This window comes from Mandrillus leucophaeus, unplaced genomic scaffold, assembly GCF_000951045.1.
Source record: "Mandrillus leucophaeus isolate KB7577 unplaced genomic scaffold, Mleu.le_1.0 Scaffold662, whole genome shotgun sequence".
In the NCBI taxonomy this organism is placed as follows: Eukaryota; Metazoa; Chordata; class Mammalia; order Primates; family Cercopithecidae; genus Mandrillus; species Mandrillus leucophaeus.
This window is the reverse complement of record NW_012107164.1, coordinates 90,512-110,968: the sequence shown is the minus strand read 5'-3', so window position 1 is coordinate 110,968 and position 20,457 is coordinate 90,512. Positions and strand designations below refer to the sequence as shown.

The following is a 20,457-nucleotide window of genomic DNA, read 5'->3' as shown; positions in this document are numbered from 1 at the left end:
AGCACACTGCAAATCATCAGGGAAATATGCAAAACTAGCTGAAGTTTCTGAGTTCATAGAAGTAAGATCAGCATAGAGGTTATGGAAATAATAATGCATCACTCTGGCAGGGATCGTGTTGGAGGTCATAATCTTCACACCAAACACTGAGGCTGAAATATGCTGCTTGTCAAAACTGCCACCTGCTATAGGAGCAGCTGTGGATCCACGACCCCTGCTGGCCTCCAGACCACCTTGTTTGAGGGCATTCAAGTTGCTCCCACTGGAACTTCTCACTGTGTATATGTGCAAGCATATGGGCTCTTTAGGTCAAACTGTGGAAATAAACTGAAGAAATTAAAAGTCTCTACAATAGTAAAATTCTGTTTTGAAATAATGAATATATGAGTGTCAGTAGACTTCAACAATGCCTAAAGTATATGAAAACCTAACTTATGAACTACACTTTTTAAAAAATAAAAAAGTCTGTTGTTTGGTGCAGCATGGAGCAAACTATTTTAGTTAGCAACTTTTCTGGGTTTTTCAACAATACAGATAATGCATAGAGAGTAGCAACAACTTTCTAGTATTTAGTATGTCTGCAGGAAAGTCAATATATTGGTCAATTTGATGAGTCAAGAAACACCATAGACTGCATGAAATGGTAGTTCTGTTTTTGCTGTTATGATACATTGGCAATTAAAGGAATTACTGGATATGAAAGTACTCAATAAATCATAAAGAACAATACAGATGAAACATAACTTGTGTTTTAAAATATTTGGTTATAATAATTTCAAACTTACTAGTTTGAAATCTGTTTTCTACATTTTCATATTTAAGATATGTGTTTCTATGTGTGTTTTCAGATAATCACAAGGACTGTTCTGGTGTGTCCTTACACCTCACACGTCTGCCGTAAGTACTTCCATTTTTCCTAGAGCAGCAGCAAATTTAAATCTTTGTGAACTTAGAGTGGGAAGTTCACTGTATTAATTATCTGTGGGTAAAAATTTACCTAAACTAACTGGCTGAAAACAACAAATATGTATTGTCTCATTTTCCTGTATGTCAGTAATTGGGCACACTTAGCTGGATCCTCAGGCATGTGGTCTCACACAGAGGCTGTAGTCAGAATCTTGACTGGGGCTTCAGTCAACTTAAGGCTTGACTGGGGAGGAGTCACTTCCAACATCACTCACATGATTGTCAGCAGGCTTCAGTTCTTTGCTGAGTGTTGGCTGGAGATCGCCCTCATATCCTTGCTAAGCGGGCTATAAACAGGGCAGCTCACAATATGGCAACTGGCCTCCATCATAGAAAGTAAGCAAAAAAAGCAAGAGTGGGCGTGCATGCAAAATGGAAGCCTTTCAGTAACCTAATGTTTGAAATGACATACCATCACTTTTGCCATATTCTGTTTGTTAAAGATAAGTTACTAAGTAACTCAGGAATGGAAAACCAAACATTGTATGTTCTCACTCATAAGTGGGAGCTAAGCTATGAGGATGCAAAGGCATCAGAATGATGCAATGGACTTTGAGGACTCCCTCAGGGGGAAAGGGTGGGAAGGAGGTGAGGGATAAAAGGCTACAAATTGAGTTCAGTGTATACTGCTTAGATGATGGGTGCACCAAAATCTCAGAAATCACCACTAAAGAATTTAGGTAACCAAATACCACCGTTCCCCAAAAATCTATGAAAATAAAAAAAAATGTTAAAAATGTTTAAAAAGATAAGTTACTATACTTCTTTTAGCCCACATTAAAGGGGAGGGGATTAGACCAGGGCATGAATGTCACAGCTAGGAATCATGAGAGCTGATTAGTCAAGGTTCTCCAAAGAAACCTGAACCAATAGGATAGAGAGAAAGAGAAAGAGTTGTTGTAAGGGATTGGCTGACACTATTGTGGGGACTGATTAAGTTCTAAATCCATTGGGCCAATTGGAAATTCAAGGAAGGGTTGATGTTGCATTCTTGAGTCCAAAGGCAATTCACAGGCAGAATCCTTTCCTTTTGAGGGGACCTTAGTCTTTTCTCTTCGGGCTTTCAATGGATTAGATGAAGCCCACCCACACTATGGAAAATAATCTGCTTTACTCAAAGTTTAATTTAAAGGTTAATCACATTTAAAAATCACCTACCCAGCAACACCTAGACTAGTGTTTGACCAAACAACCAGGCACCTGGCCAAGTCGACATGTAAAGTTAGCTATCACAGGAACCATTTAGAGCCTGCCTTCACATGAAAAATTATTTTTTAAGGAAAAAAAATTCTTCCTCATTTTCTATTTCATTTTGATGTTCACGAGCATCACATTTTATAAACCAGAGTATTGAGGTATATGGTGTTTTTCCAAAACGTCATTTTGACTTTTTCAGGTAATTTAGAAAAATATTATTTTTTTCTGCAGACAGCCTTTAATTGCTGGCATGTACCTTATGATGTCTGTTGACACTGTTATCCCAGCAGGAGAAAAAGGTGAGTAATGATTTTTTAATATTTACCATTACCTCATTACCTAAACTGTAGAAATGGATTTATGGTGTATTTTTTATAAACTTTAGAAATAATCAATATTTTTAGGTCTTGGAAAAATAAACCAATACTTTATTGTCCTTAGATTTAAAATAGATTTTTGTATTATTCCAAGCCAGTGGTTTATTACTTTTCCATTCTTTGCTGAGATGCTAGGAATTGAGGCCCTTGGGTAGATGTGTGTTATATAAATTAAAGAATAAATCTTGAGTATTTAAAAGTAAATCATCCATTCTTGAGATGCAGAGGACACACTGCATAATGAGCAGTAACACAAACTTCTACATAGAAAGGTTTACAAATTAAACGACTAGCAAATCCAACACCAACTTAGTCTTTAAACTTGGATATAGTTGGCTTATTACTTTACTTGCAAAATGGGGATGATCATAGCTGATTCTCCCAAGTTTACTAGAAGCGATGAGAGTAAGTATAATATTATTTATCAATATATGTTATGATCCTCTAATGAAAGTGCCATATGATATATTGTTCATTTGTTTTCCCTGGGAATCTCTTAAAGTTAATGACCAGTATGGTCTCTTTGTTACCATTTTTCATCTATTATAAAATGAATATTTATTGAATAGTTACTGTGTTAGACTGTAAGGAAGGAACAATATGAAATGTCCTCTTCTCAACAGGAACTGTCAATCTAGTGATCTTAGGTGTCTGCATTCAATTTTTCAAAAATTATTCCATTCCAAAAATAAAAACCAATTTTTAAGCTTTCTCAACTGGATAAATTTCAAGCTAAAGGTAACAAATTAAGCCTACGTTTTCACTAACAGAGTATTTTGATTTGTTTCTAGTCATTCTGTTTATGAATAAAATAAAAATATAAGGCAAGGGGTTCTGAATTCATGTGAGTAAAATGGCTGGCACAGAATAAGTGCTTAATATCTTGTGTGTTTAAGTCATAAGAAAACCTCAGTCCCTAGCATCTTGTGAATACCCTGTGCATACTTTTAGACAAGAATAATGTCATTTTCCAGTTGAATAGTGACTTTTGTCTGTGTTTTCATTTCCCACAGTGGTGAATTCTGACATTTCATGCCATTATAAAAATTATCCAATGCATGTCTTTGCCTATAGAGTTCACACTCACCATTTAGGTAAGAACTTTACATGTTAAATTATAAATATTTACCATTATGCTTCCTGGTGCCATAAATTAAAATGGGAATTGTGTTTGACCTTAAGTCTGTTTCAATGAAAGTGATTTCATGTAAGACCTTGAAATATTTTATGCTGTTTTATCATATTGTTTTTACTAAGATACTCAGTATTTGCGGCTCTGAAAATACTCAGATTTCTACTTTAAAGTAGGAAAGTAAATATGCCTTTTGTTTTTCTAATACCTCATTATATTATATGATTAAAATTTGTGTTTATTACAGGTAAGGTAGTAAGTGGATACAGAGTAAGAAATGGACAGTGGACACTGATTGGACGACAGAGCCCTCAGCTGCCACAGGTGTGTAAAATCTAGTTTAATTTTGAGAGAAAAAAATATTAACCAGCAGAAAGTAATTTTTAAAAATTATTATGCAACTCTTATGACTTTCTCTAAAAATCTCTAAATCTGCCTTAGCTGTATAACTGAGCTGTGTAATCTCTTTTTTGCAGTTTCCTATTTGGTGCTTTATTAGTTTTCTCAATATGGTCAAAGCATGTTGGTGGCCTTTTACATCCCATCATTTGTTCAGAGACAGAATTTCAGACAGCTCTTCTATTATCACATTTATTCTGATTTTTATGGGATGCATTTGCTAATAGTACTTATTTGTTTATTTCAAAGTTTGGTGCTCTTGTCATAAAATATAAAGTGATTAATTAAAGGTGAACTCTTTTTATCCAGTGATTATTTGTGTGTGTGTGTGTGTGTTTGTGTGTGTCTGTTTCACTATCTGTCTTCGTCCTCTCTACCCAGAGTGTACCAAGCTTCACATTATTAAAGTATGTGGTTCTGTGATATATTGTATCAATAGAATTAAGGTCAAAAACCCTCTGATCAGTTGAATGGATGCTGAAAAAGCATTTGATAGCCGGGCGCGGTGGCTCACGCCTGTAATCCCAACACTTTGGGAGGCCGAGGCTGGTGGATCATGAGGTCAGGAGATCGAGACCATCCTGACTAACACGGTGAAACCCCGTCTCTACTAAAAATACAAAAACTTAGCCTGGCATGGTGGCAGGCGCCTGTAGTCCCAGCTACTTGGGAGGCTGAGGCAGGAGAATCACTTGAATCCGGAAGTGGAGCTTGCAGTAAGCCAAGACTGCACCACTGCACTCCAGCCTGGGCAACAGAGTGAGACTCCATCTCAAAAAAAAAAAAAAAGCATTTGATAAAATTCAACATCCCTTCATGATAAAACCCTCAAAAAAAAAGGGTAAGGAACACAATCAAGCATGTAGTTCTGGATTTTATTGGTAATATTAATGATTCATTGTGTTTGTCTTTTTGGTAGGCTTTCTACCCTGTGGAGCACCCAGTTGATGTAAGTTTTGGTGACCTACTGGCTGCAAGATGTGTATTCACTGGTGAAGGAAGGACAGAAGCCACACACATTGGGTATGATTCTGCACATTCCACTATTTAAAGATATTTTATTGGGATAAGGCATGATTACAGGTTACAGCTATCTTTGTGAATAAATTGTACATTTTTTGTCCTGTCATGGACAGTTACAACAAACTGTAGCATTTTATCATTTCAAAACTGATTGATTTGGAGAAACCCCAGAACATATGCTCATTTTTTCATGCTTCTCTTTTTCTTACTTCCTCAAAACCTTCGGTATCATACCTCTAAATATTATAATTACCAAAGACTTCATATTTCTTCCTCAGGCTCATCTTAATAAAGAAAATATAATGATAATGACAATTTTTTCTTAAGTGCCTTTTTGCCCTGTGTTCACGGGGTCTACATTTGGTGATTCCCGTTAAATACTCAGAACCATGATGTTAAAACTCCTGTGAATTTAATTTCCAGTTGTTTAGTCTACTAAATAAGGATAATAATATGCAACACTTTATCAAAAAAGAATGTCGAGCCTTTTAAATGGTTTTTTAAATAGTGGGCCTCCTTGAAATAATTATATCCTATAACACTACGTAAAATTTTCAAAGTACTATGAACTCTTTAAAAAAAACTTACCTAAATGAAAAATGAAAGGTAGTTTCTTTTCATACTTTTTGATAGAAAAGAATCAAGGAGACTTCTTTTTATGTTAAACAAGGTTTTAAAATATTACTGATGCCATCTGGAAGCTAGAGTTTTAAACCATTTATCTCTTAATCAAAGAGAAGTTACAGAAAGTAAGCATCTGAAAATATGCTTTAGATGCCCTCAAGATGATTCTTGTGATAGCAACACTAACTGTTGGCTGTATGGAGAAAGGGAAAAGGTACTGAGGCAGGTTTAAAAAAGAAAGCAGGAACATTTGCTATGGTGTAAAAGAATTTTTATGTCACTCTAAATGGCTTTTTTATATTAGTAAGCATAAACTTTAAGGCTAAGGATAAAACAAATAAAACTTTATCAATTTCTGTTACAGAAATAGTTTCCAACAGCTTTGGTTTTTGATAAATGTGCTAAATTTGGGAAAGAGACTTCAGGAAAGCAATAGTATTATTGAGTTATGGGAAATGTTGATGGTAAGAAAAGGACTGACAAAGGAGGCATAACTAGATTTGAAAGAAAGAGCATAAGAAGTCCCTTCTTAACAATCTTTAAATACATAAGGTAACATGATTCGGAGGGTATCCATCAGTTGTTCATTTTATGTCAGTGCAGAGCCATAGGTAGTTTACTTAAATGCTCCAGATTATGGTAGTAACCTTTGTAGTAAGTAAACAGAGCAGTAAAAATTCCCTTTCAACACATCACTTGCATTGGTTACAAGTTTTAAGTGTGGAAAAAACAGAATTTTTTGCCTAGAGGTCTCTTTACGTTTTGTTGGGGGAGGTTTGTTACTTTGGCCAAATTCTACCCTTCTGAGTTCTGTCTGTGAGGTAATATCAGCCATAGAAATTAATGACTTGTTATAGTACTGGGATGGGAGGCCAAAGTGATCTCTGGAGACCTCTTTCAGTTCCATGAGTCTAGAATAATTCTTGTCTTTTTTAAAATGTGCATTTTGCTTTAAAATAATACCCTAAAATGACTACACTAATTTATCCTTTCATAAATCTCATGTGGACTAAAGGAAACACTATTTTGTAATAAAAATGAAATGGAAAGAAATTATAGGAAATTAACTTATTGGGTGAGCCCATATTCTGAATATTTAATTTCTACTACAGAAGCAATTTTTTTACCAGTGGAACGACAAACAAGACAAATTTTAATACATTTAAGTATGAATAAAAGTTTTCATAATAATGGATAATCATCTCATAGCAGTTAGTATACTTTTTGTTTTTAGACAAATAACAACAGCAATGTGTCTCTGTTTTGTAAAATAATAAGCACAACCTCCATAGACTACTACAGGATCACAGTTGAGAATGTAACCAGTGAAATAAACTAGTAATTTATGATGTTGGTTAAATTAAATGATACTCTGTTAATCCATATATCTCCTCTGCCTCTTTTCTTTTCCCACCTACCTCCAACCCACACATACAAATACACATTCCCACAGGACACAGATTTGAGCCCTGAGCCTGAAGCACACATAGGTATAAATCACACTTATCTAAGGATAGGCTGGGGCCAGTAGTTGCCTCCTCCATGTACTGGGAGAACTCTCAGCTTCAAGTTTTAAACCTTTCTGTTCTGTGGTTACATGGAAACTAGGTTTTACAGAATAACTGTTGACAGTAGCCTACTAGGAAAGTTTTCAGTTGAGTGGTTCTTCTACTAAAACCAATCTTAACTGTATTAAGCTAGAAATTGTAGAACTGGAGAAAACTTTGCTTGGGTAGAACAATCATGGGTAACTTATGAAAAGCATTGAAAAGTAGAGTCTGATTTTCCCATAATAGGGATTCTTCTTAAAATACCACCATGTAAAAATAGGAGATGGATTTAACCACCTGAGTGTCCATAAATGGATGAATGCATAAAGAAAATGTGTTTTACACATGCATGATGAAATACTATTTAGCCTTTACAAAGGGGGAAATCCTGTCATTTGTGACAAGGTGGATGAATCTGAAGGATGTATTAAGTGAAATAAGCCAGGCACAGATATATTAATACAAATACCGCATGATCTCACTTATATGTGGAGTCTAAAAAAGTTGAACTCATAGAAATAGAGAATAGAATGATGGTTACTGAAGGGTGGGTAAGGAGGTAATAGGAATTGTTAGAGGGCATAAAGTTTCAGATAGACAGGAGGAATAGATTTTGAGACCTACTGCACAGAAGAATGACTATAGTCAATATAAGGCACTATATATTTCAAAATAACTAAAAGAGGAAATGTCAAATGTTTCATGATTTAAAAAATGATAGGGCCGAGGGCAATGGCTCATGCCTGTAATCTCAGCACTTTGGGAGGCCAAGGCGGGCGGATCGCCTTAGGTCAGGAGTTCAAGAGCAGCTTGGCCAACATGGTGAAACCCCATCTCTACAAAATAATTAGCCGGGCATGATGGTGGATGCCCATAATCCCAGATACTCAGGAGGCTGAGGCTGGAGAATCGCTTGAACCTGGAAGGCAGAGGTTGCAGTGAGCTAAGATTGTGCCATTGTGCTTCAGCCTGGGCTACAGAGCAAATAACAGGAGTGATGTGTCCCTGTCTCCATCTCAAAATAAAAAAATAATAAATAAATAAAAAAAGATAGGTAAGCAAAGTGATGGATTTGTTAATTAGTTTGATTTAATAGTACCGCACTGTATCTATATATTAAAAAATCACATCATACTTTACATTACAAAATTATTTTTTATTTCAATAGTTTTTGGAGAATAGGTGGTTTTTTGTTACATGGATAAGTTCTTTAGGGATTTCTGCAATTTTGGTGCACCTGTCAGCTAAGCAATGTAAACTGTACCCAATATGTAGTTTTTTAAATCCTTAACCCCCTTCCACTCTTTCCCCCTGAGTCCCCAAAGTCCATTATATCATTCTTATGCCTTTGCCTCCATATGACTTAGCTCACACTTGTAAGTGAGAAGATATGATTAAATGCTTACTATTATTTGTCAATCAAAAGTAATATTAATAATAAAAACTACTTTAAAAGTAGATATATTTAATGAGATATATTAATAAATATACTTAGTGATAAAATGTTTTATCCATATATTTATTTTTATATACTAAATATGAATAATATATCCTAAAGTTTCACCAAAGTATTACATATACTGACAACATAGTACTACTAATTGATCTATGAAGAAGCAATATTTTGTGCCTGACTGCATTACATATTTTATATTCAGGATGATACTTCTCTAAATTCATTTCAAATGTTTAGTCAAGTTTAAATAAAAACATAGAATTTAATTAAGTCAGCCAATTAAGCTCATTAAGTCAGCTAATCAGGCTAAAAGTTTACATGCTAAAATGTAATATTAATTACTGGGACTAGGTAGATAATATTTACCAATTTGGTCAGTTTTGTTGGTCATATTTTTCATTTGGAGTGGGTCATTTCATGAATATATGAATATTCATGGATACCAATATAGCACTTTAATCTGCATTTTTAAATATTATTACATGCAAAAATAAAGTTACATGATAAATAACTTCTTAATGTATACATTTAAAAGCACCATAAAACTTTTTAAGAAATGTTTAACAGTTTTGTAAAATGACTAAAGTTTTTATATTTCTTTCTAAAGTTAGTAATACCAGTTTTGCCTGTTCTCAAGCCTAACATTTGTTGAATATAAAGGGGGTAGAGGTGAAGGAATTCTTGAGCTATTGGAGTGTTTGTGGTATAGACATGGAATACAATGATATTTGAAATTTTTTAAGTCATACATTTCAGATTACTTGGTACTTTATTAAATCTGTATTTACATATCTTTCTAATGTAATATATTTTTATAAAAGCTCTCATGGAACCTAGGTAAACAGATTAGACAGATGGATATACAGATATGGATATAAATAGATAAATATGTTCAGAAATCCCACAGGTCAACTGAGTACAAAAAATTGACCTGACTCATTATTCAGTAGTATAATATACTAGGGAAAACATGCTATGTCATATGAAGTTGTAAACATTTATTAAGCAAGATTATTCATTCTTCCTTCATTCAACACATACTTATTTTTTATTTTTTATTTTTTTTCTTTTTTTATTATTATTATTATACTTTAAGTTCTAGGGTACATGTGCATAACGTGCAGGTTTGTTACATATGTATACTTGTGCCATGTTGGTGTGCTGCACCCATCAACTCGTCAGCACCCCTCAACTCGTCAGCACCCCTCAACTCGTCATTTACATCAGGTATAACTCCCAATGCAATCCCTCAGTTTTCAGGTTCACACATTATGTCAGACCTAAAGCTATTTATATTAAGTATGTCAGTATAAAACAGGAAGTTATCACATAAGCACTTTATTATGCAAGAAGATGAAATAAATGCACTACTGTAATTTTGGAATATAAGTAATGCCAGCAGTCATCATTTTAAGTAATCACACTGGCATTGGGGAATGTTTAAAGGGCCATTCAGTGTACATAATCTCCCTTCCTACTTTCTCATGTTAATAAATCACTGAGATTAGCAGAGTTGAATTGCATATGTTGATCTCGGTGGAAATTAAGGGTACATGTGTCAAAATACTCCCTTAGGAATACAGAAAGCAATTTGTCTTAAAATGAGATTTTTTGTTTTTGAATGAAAGGTGAATGATTGTAAAATAAAATAAGGAAACTGTGATGCTGATACTAAGGATGATTTGACTCCTAACATTTTTAGCATATGATAGTTTCTCTGTCACATAGGAGCTCAGAGTTACCTTGACTACAAATCTAATTATAGATGGAAAGGAATAAAGTATGACTCTTTTTGTTCAGCTCTTTTAATGAAATTTTCCTTGTGATAGCAAAGATTCCTAAATTATTTGATCAAATTCAATTTTGAGTCATAGAATTGGTGCCCCAAATGAACTGTATTGGTGAGCTGCTTAATAAGTCTCAGAAAATCATGTGTGTAAAGGTGTACACATTTATATGTGTATCAAATTAACACATAATATATGTGTAATTGAATTAGTGTATTGTGTATATATATATATATGTGCATAGGCGTACACACATACATATATGTATACTTTTACACATATATGCATAATTTTTCTCAAAAGTTAATTCAGTACAGGGTAAGATAATTCACTTTTGAGGAAATAACTTGGAACATTCGCTTATATTTTTATTTTTTATTTTCTCAAATATACTATTTAAAATAATAAAGTGTAATCATACGTTGTAGAGGACAAAGAGTTACATTATTTAGAAAGTTACTCATTTTCCTTTATTTGCTATACTTAAGTACATGTGTTTTTCAAACATGTAACCTTGTACCTTGGTACACACTATTTCTAATATAGTAATTGCTGCCTTTGTCTCCAATATTAGTATAAAATTATTCTAAACTTATGCCACCTTTTAATTTCATATTCTTCTCCATAATGACTATCTACAATTTTCTTTTGTTTTTAAATTGTTACTTACTGCTTTTTGGTGATAACAACGAATTTAATTTAGTAAGAGTAACTTATTGTCCTGACTTACTCTGAGCCCACATTGCACAGTTTAATTCCTTGTTCTCAGATAATTACCTTTCACTTGTTTGAAATGAAATTTTTACTTTTAGTACAATTTCTTTTCAAATGTATATTAAAAACAAATCCTTCCAAATATACATGTGACACATTTAAAAGCACCAAAATTATCTTTGAGGAAATATATATTAACAAGATATTTTATATTAGTTATTTTGAAACTTTGTGATATTAGTTGCTTCTTAAATCTCTAATGGATTTTTCTGAAAGCTTAAACTATATGTTTATCTGAATGGATGGACAGATGGAAGGATACAGATAGAACATACATAGATATTTACGTGTCTATATACAGATAAGACATGTTATGAAACATTTCTAGCTACACATCTGTATGCATATATATGTATATTCATTTGAATAGCTTTATATAGCTTTATTACATGCACACTACTCTTTTGAAGAAATCCTTTTGATTGGTCATTCTTTAACAATACTAGCATTTTGTTTCTACCTATGTAAGAGCAAATCTTACAGTACAACTTTTCTTAAATTATGCCCTGGAACACACAGCAACATAAAGGAGCCTGGTCAGATTCCTTTAGGGAATAGAACTTACTGTATCCACCCCTCTACCTCTCCATACAGTCATGAGCACATTGTGTATTAAAGGATCAGGCAGTGCAACATTGTTTAACTTGTATGGACCAACATTTTCATTTGGTCATATGGTAAGTTTTTTGTTTGTTTGTTTTTTTGTTTTGTTTGCTTTTTTTTTTTTTTTTTTTTTTTTTAAGACGGAGTCTCAGTCTGTCACCCAGGCTGGAGCGCAGTGGCGCACAATCCCGGCTCACTCCAACCTCTGCCGCCCAGGTTCAAGCAATTCTCCTGCCTCAACCTTCTGAGTAGCTGGGATTACAGGTGCCTGCCACTGCACCCAGCTAATTTTTGCTTTTTCAGTAGAGATGAGGTTTCACCATCTTGGCCAGGCTTGTCTTGAACTCCTGACCTCATGATACACCCACCTCGGCCTCCCAAAGTGCTGGGATTACAGGCATGAGCCACCGTGCCCGGCCGGTCATATGGTAATTTTTTCTCAACTCATCTGTAAGCATTTCAGGGACCAAAGTTTTGTGGTAATAATTGTGGAAATATTACTCCAGAAGAAAATTAGGATGAGTAAAAAAAATTCTAGAATTCCCTAACTATTTTATAAAAACATATAATAGCTCACAGAACAAACAATTTCCATTTATGCAACAGAGAACACACTGGCCCAAGGGACCAACAATATTTAGACCAGCAGGGATAGTTACTTCATTCTGTGTAGGTTTTTAGTAAGGAAAAAAACGAGGATACTGGTTGTCTTACATATGCTGTTGTGGGTGGGTATAGCTTCTCCAGTGAAAACGTGGGTATTGACATTCCCAAAAAGAGAAAATGCGGAAGGACCCATCCATTGATGAGTTGCAAGTTTCATAAATTATTATATGAATTTAAAATGTTTTTCCTTTCATTAATTTGAGATGCTTAAATGATTATTTTGCTTTTCCTCTCTGCAAGATGATTAAAGGTTTTTAAAGCTAGAGCCACATCTTAAATTCCTTTTTCCTTTTTGCTTAGTTGATCTACACATACCTCCTTTTTTTTAATCAGGAAAGAGAAGGATAATATGGCGGGAGGCTCCGGTTTATTATTTTTGCAACAGCCATTCCTTTTATAGCACATACTGACCAACTCCAAGGCTGTTAAAATGTAATTCTTAGGAATGGTGTTTTGACACTATGAAGACGTACAGTAAACAGATGTTTGTTTGGGTTTGCACTTCACTATTTGCTTATATTTCACGGGAGAAGCAGTTACACTGACAGGTATCAGATTCAGAGAGTGAGAAGCAAAATGATTTCTAAAGCATAAACAGAGCTTCCAATGGCAGAGGCTTATTCCTGTGGTCTCTCAAGGACTCTACATTTTCAAAGCTTAGAAAAATCAAATCCCTTTGTAAAATATTTTTATTTTTTTCCTTCCCTTGCTGATGTCATATTGTTGCTATGGAGAGAAAGTGAGTGCTGCATGACATTGCTGGAAAAATAAACACTGATATATTTCTGTACGGCAAGTAACCTACCTCATAGCTTTTTTCATTAGTGTAGTCTTGCTAAAAATTGTCAATACTAATACTAAAATGGAAGTGTTCCTTTGCCCAAACAACTTTGCTATATAAAAGTCTTGTGAAGGTGTACTTAAATAGTTCCTTCCTAATAATACTAAAGAGAATGAAATATATAATAACCCATGTGAGGTGAGGAAGCAAAATACATGTTTTGTAAACTATTAGATTTTTTTTCTATCATTGGGAACTTTTTTCTTGGAAATGTCCACTGTTTTAAAATCTATTTTTAACATTGAGTCATTCAACTGTACAGCATTTCTTCCGTCACATCTCAGCCCTTAAAAAAGATGAGTGCTGATTTCATTTTGAGTCATTCCTGAGGCATTCTTTTCAACCCTGCTATAAAAGCCTAGCTGCCAAGAAGACATCAGAGATACACTTTGAATGTCTTAGTGTGGACAATGATTCTAGATTTATCTGGCCATGAGGAAGGAGGCAGTTAACCAAAAACAAGGTCCAGGACTTTCAGTGTTAAGGGGAAAAGCCATTTTTAAAGACTTATAATAAATAATATATGATAATTCTATTGAAGGTTACTGATTTTTACCATTGTTAAGGAAATAATAAAGATTTTCCATGGGAACAGTAACTTTTCTCAGTCTAGAATTTTAGCAAATAGGTGGGGGCTAAAGAATAAAAAGATTCAAGAGAGAAAAGAAAGTACCATATCCCTCATCTACTAAAATGCCATTTTCATCAGTGGTATTTAGTAGTGTTCATGGTGTGCCTGCAAACTGACACTCCATTGTTAAGTGGAAATACGCCTTTGACAATGTGCTTTTGATGTTGAAAACTGTGATGGGTTTTAATGAAAGCTATAAAATAAATCCACAGTATTTCTACCTTTGAATCCGTTGCTGGCAGATTTAATGGCTGCATTTTTCTTGCATTAAGCATGCGTTTTATGTGAATGGTTGATTTGTTATATCTATTTTTTTGCCTGCAGTGGCACATCTAGTGATGAAATGTGCAACTTATACATTATGTATTACATGGAAGCCAAGCATGCAGTTTCTTTCATGACCTGTACCCAGAATGTAGCTCCAGATACGTTCAGAACCATACCACCAGAGGCCAACATTCCAATTCCCGTGAAGTCTGATATGGTTATGATGCATGAACATCACAAAGGTAATAATTGATGTTTAATATAAAGTAATATATAATTTTGTATTTTATATTTTTGTATGTATCTTGTTTGACTATATTTAAAACCATCTTTATTCCCTTCTTCTATCTACCAGTCACATGTACACACTATTTCTTATTTTCTCATTTTTCTCTTTCATATCCTATCTCCCCTCCCTGACATGTCCCCATCAAAACAGTTAAAGAGGAAAATCTCAGCCAGGGATAAAACAGATTTGTTTTGGGACCAATCCCATAAATGTAGACCTTTCCTCATTTAATTCATGTTTTCTCATTTCCTCATCTAACTCCTTCCTTAACCAGTAATGACTTACACAATTTATGAATTTATGCACCATGTTCTAAAGATCACTACAGTTTGCCGGGGAAAATAGTTATCATCTCCAGCCATACTTTAAATTATCCATTTAATGGGCTTCTTCAGGCAAAGAACAATTATTGATTTGTGAAGCATTGCTAGTCTTGACTTTTTTTTATCTAATTCTCAGAATTGTTCTTTAACATATATATATATTGTTCATCTGCAAAATGGTCATATCGACTGTCACTCTTTAACTGAAAATTGCAAAGTCTACTCCCTGTTTTGTTGCGTGAAGTATGCTGAGACTTTGATTGAGTTTTGCAAGTTGAGTCTTAACATGCGAGAGCAGCTTCTTATTTCTTTCTAGTGGAAATTTTATGAGAGAAGTTAGCATAGCATTCTGGCCATTTATTAAGATTCTACTATATTTAGAGAATATGCCTTAAAGTGTTCTTAAATCTTCTTAAAACAGTACTAAATTTAATTTAAGAAAACAAATATAAGTCATTTTGTCAATGCATTTTGAAAATTCTGTATCATTTATATATTATTGAAAGGGTAGTTGACCTAGTTATTAAGTCAGATGTCTGGTAATTTGTAGGTTTTGCTGGGGGGCCGGGAGGGTGGGGAGTTTATGAATTAGAGCATTTCTATCATATGAATTCTTAATACTTTAATAAGCACAAGACCCTGAATAGTATTTTTATGTTTATGGAGTATTTCCAATAAACTATTTTAAGTATGTAATACATACGATACATACTGCAAATTTATGCTCGGCGTCTTTGATCATTTACAGAAACAGAATATAAAGATAAGATTCCCTTACTACAGCAGCCAAAACGAGAAGAAGAAGAAGTGTTAGACCAGGGTATGTATGCTTATTTCTATAACTAGGCCTATAAAAGTATCAATTTCCAAGTAGGCAACCAAATTGTAAAGTTACTGAGATATTTTATGCCTCTCTGTATCTGCCTCAAACCCTATGTATTGCATAATGCCTACAATTTTTTATATACAATGCATAATTCATGAGAAAATGGTCAATTATTGCACTTTAGCTCTGAAAGTAAAATTCATTCATATAGTTTAGTGTTGTTTCATTTTCTGTCTTTGTTTTACTTCATTTAATATTATAATTTTTATATATAGTAAAAGTGCAAGTATAATCATTAAAAACCATCAGCGAGCTGCTTTTGAAATCTAATAACCATTTAAATTATTGTATATTTTGTATGGTATGTTCATTAAGTAGATTTGAGGTTCAAGAAAAAAATTAAGAATTAAATCCACATCTTGCCTGTATAAGTCATTCTTCTCTGCCTTCATCAAGGTAGGAGGAATTATTGTCTTATACATCTATAGTTTTGTGTTAAGTTACCATCTGTAGAGTTAAAAAAGCATCATTCTTTCCCTGTTGTGTTTATTGAAAGTGGTAATGTTTGATGCTTGTATGTCATATACTGCATGTGCTAGTACTAAAAAATTACTTCCCTGAATCTTACTTTTTGTCAGTTGTTTGGAAGATAGTGCTTTGGGTTAGGCATTGGAGTTTGTTATCCTATCAAGTTGTTTTTGGCCTAGGATACATGTTTTTAAACATTAGTTTCATGTTAATCCAAACCCACTTCTACTGACAACACAAGCATACAAGAAATAGAAAGGATTTTTCTATTAGCAACATATAGAAGTTTCCTGTTTCTCATTGCTAGCTGCTATTGGAATTCTTCAAAATGTATTACATTAGGTCTAGTTCAAAAATATCACTCTTGTATGAATAGTTTTTACAAAATTAAACAATTGAGACTTTAGAAAGGGGAAAATGCACTCTGAAAGAAGCATAAGGTAAACTATGATGCTAAGGTTTGTAAATTATACAGCGGATGTTTCATAATATCTCATTCTAACAAAGTGGCCTTCAAAAAACTACAGCTTAGCTCAAAGCACTAAATGGCTGAGTAATTTAAAATAGCTAAATTTATCAATCCTGTTTATATATTTGTAAGTAAGCCAGTAATAGCAGCCTCAGCCAGAGTGTTTACTGTGACTTCTACTGAAGTTTATTCAGACTTTCAATGAATTATTTTGACATTTCACATGCTATTTGAAATGTATGTCTTTAAAATAATTTTATTTGTCTTAGAATACATTTACAAATAACAACATAAATGAAACAATATGGAATGAGATACCACCATTTAGTAGATGCATCTTATAAAATGGTATGTTTCTATGGAAACTGCAGTTGGACTATGGTTTCCTTCTGAAGTTAGTCAAGTTGATCAAGGGAAACACTGGCACCTCTGAAAGGTTAGAAACCCAGAGGTTTTGTTAGTGAAGTGGCATTAAATGTTATATTTCATCTGTTCTTTCCAAATAGTAGGATTTAGGAGATATACGTCTACAAACCAGATTCTTTAAAATAATTTCATACCTTGACATTCATTCACCCTTTTGTGTTTTATAGCATATATATATATATATATATATATATATATATAAAAAATATTCAGAGGTGAACATTATCTATATACTCAAATATACAAATATACCCAAACTCTTACTGCTCCCAGAGAATAATTCTATGGACACATAAGAAATTATTTTCTTGCAGTTTCTATTTTCTTCTGTTGGTGAATAAAAATGCTGCAACTAAAGGTATTTAACTTGAGAAGGAAAAAAAGCATTATTCTGATATTATCAATTTTCATATTGCAGAAAATAGGCTGTGTTATTCATATGTTGAAATTAGTGGGCCCATTAAAATGTCATTTCTAATGAAGGTAAAGACAGTAGCCTAACCAATGGCTAGCATAGTCTGTGTATGATCCTACTGGTCTGTGGGGACCACCAGCCTAGAACTAAAAGAGAAATACAGAAATGCACCAAATGCACATTTGTATACATAGTTCATTTGATGCACTAATGAGATCAGTCCATCTCCTTACAAAGGGCAAATCTCATTGCTGAAAGAGTATTTCATTCTCCTTAGAGATATTTGTTTGCACAAATATCTATTTGTATGCATTCTTTGGAAAGTCAACTTGACCAAGTAGTTAATAAGGGTGCTTTAATTTTTCAAATAAATTATGCCATGTATGTTAATTTTTAAAGTAAGCCCTCAAACTTCACTTTTCACCTTATTTGGTATTCCGGCCACAACAATTAGTGTAGTATTTCTTCAGATTGTACAATTTTTTAAATATATTTTTAGCCCCAATAAGCAAAAGCCCAAATTATTGTGGTTGTGCTAGCCACAAGCTAACAGACACCATCTATGTTGATCCTACAGAAGATGTCAAACCCCCATGGAAAACAGAACAGTGTGGAATAGGAAGAAAAGACTTGAACCATCAGTGGATATGTACTCAAGGACAAGCTCTATACCCTTTAGTGGGTACAGATAGTTCTGTAGGTGATGTAGATAGTTCCACCTGGTTAATAATATATATAGTGTATATATGTATGTGTGTGTATATATATATATAAAATAAATGCTATTTAAATTGTACTATATATGGTATTATATATATATATATATATTTACTTCCTATCTTAATACATTGGAAAGCAGGCAGAAAGATATGTCAAGATATGTAATAAATGTTATGTTAGAAAGAAGAAATGGCCTTTACTAAGATAGAAAAAAAAAGAAGGAGGGGAGAGATAGAAATAATCATATTCCATAGACTAAAAGAAAGAAATGTAGCTGTGCCACAAATAAACAGGAAGTGGGAGTTATTTCTCACGTGGAGGAAAAAAATTCAAAGAAAGTTAGTGATCTTTAAAGAAAGCCAGTGATCTTTAAAACACAGGTTTATTTAGTACTGTGTTTCTCCAGGAGAAATATAAATGTTTTCTTTGAAATTAATGTCTCAAAAATTGATAGATATTGTTTTGCCAGAATATTAATCTTGATTAGAAATTAACTAGAAATTAACTAGAAGTCTTGACATCTAAGTTGTGCAAATCCAGTCTGTGCTTACCCACAAACACAGTAACCTTTCACAATATCTTTGTCTACATCTGCTCTCCGTAGAACAAAATCTGGTGTAAAGCAAGTGTACCTCAGATTTTGTCTCAAAAGATGTAATTACAGTGACACCACAAAAGCATCATTATATGACAGTGTTACTTATCATGTTGTCCTGGATCATGCAACAATAGGAAACAACATTTTAATGAGGCTTTGATTGAGTCTGTAGGGATTTCTTTAAAAATAATGTTTATTTTGACTGATTTTTTAAGATTCATTATAAAAGATAAGGAAATTATGTAAAGTATAAGCATACAAATAAAAATCATCCATAGTCCCCAGAAATATGAGTGCATATAGGTATGTGAAATACATATTATGCATATATTTATATATTAAATATATACATATTATGCATATATTTATATATTAAATATATACGTATTATGCATATATTTATATACTAAATATATATATGTAATACACATTATTTTATTTTTTTGACAGTCTCGTTGATTTCATTTTTATTTATTTTTTATTTTTTTTTGGTGCTCTGCTGACTTTTTATATACATATAGGTATACCTTAAGTTCTAGGGTACATGTGCACAACGTGCGGGTGTGTTGCATAGGTATACATGTGCCATGTTGGTTTGCTGCACCCATCAACTTGTCATTTACATTAGGTATTTCTCCTAATGCTATCCCTCTCCCCCAGCCCCCACCCCCTGACAGGCTCTGGTGTGTGATGTTCCCCGCCCTGTGTCCAAGTGTTCTCATCGTTCAATTCCCACCTATGAGTGAAAACATGCAGTGTTTGGATTTCTGTCCTTGTGATTGTTTGCTGAGAATGATGGTTTTCAATTGCATCCCTGTCCCCACAAAGGACATGAACTCATCCTTTTTTATGGCTGCATAATATCCCATGGTGTATATGTGCCACATTTTCTTAATCCAGTCTATCATTGATGGACATTTGAGTTGGTTCCAAGTCTTTGCTATTGTGAACAGTGCCGCAATAAACATTCGTGGGCATGTGTCTTTATAGTAGCGTGATTTATAATCCTTTGGATATATACCCAGTAATGGAATTGCTGGATCAAATTGTATTTCTAGTTCTAGATCCTTGAGGAATCGCCGCACTGTCTTCCACAATGGATGAACTAATTTACACTCCCCACCAAAAGTGTAAAAGGGTCCCTATTTCTCCACATCCTCTCCAGCAACTATTGTTTCCTTTTTTATTTAAATTTTTTTTTTTATTATTATACTTTAAGTTCTAGGGTACATGTGCACAACGTGCAAGTTTGTTACATATGTATACATGTGCCATGTTGGTGTGCTTTACCCACTAACTCGTCATTTACATTAGGTATATCTCCTAATGCTATCCCTCCCCACTGTCCCCTCCCCACAATAGGCCCTGGTGTGTGATGTTCCCCTTCCTGTGTCCAAGCGTTCTCATTGTTCAATTCCCACATATGAGTGAGAACATGCGGTGTTTGGTTTTCTGTTCTTGTGATACTTTGCTGAGAATGATGATTTCCAGCTGCATCCATGTCCCTACAAAGGACACAAACTCATCCTTTTTTATGGCTGCATAGTATTCCATGGTGTATATGTGCCAC

The 20,457-nt window shown here is 33.7% G+C and overlaps 1 protein-coding gene across 1 annotated transcript in view; it reads left to right on the top strand.

Moving 5' to 3' along the window:
- Window positions 1-20,457, top strand: part of PAM (peptidylglycine alpha-amidating monooxygenase) — a 279,448-nt gene that overhangs the window by 194,943 nt on the left and 64,048 nt on the right. Inside the window, exons 8-14 of the mRNA XM_012001518.1 lie at window positions 849-897; window positions 2,395-2,462; window positions 3,554-3,634; window positions 3,920-3,996; window positions 4,991-5,094; window positions 14,351-14,535; window positions 15,654-15,725. Coding sequence (XP_011856908.1) covers window positions 849-897; window positions 2,395-2,462; window positions 3,554-3,634; window positions 3,920-3,996; window positions 4,991-5,094; window positions 14,351-14,535; window positions 15,654-15,725 — 636 coding nt within the window. The remainder of the gene's footprint in view (window positions 1-848; window positions 898-2,394; window positions 2,463-3,553; window positions 3,635-3,919; window positions 3,997-4,990; window positions 5,095-14,350; window positions 14,536-15,653; window positions 15,726-20,457) is intronic.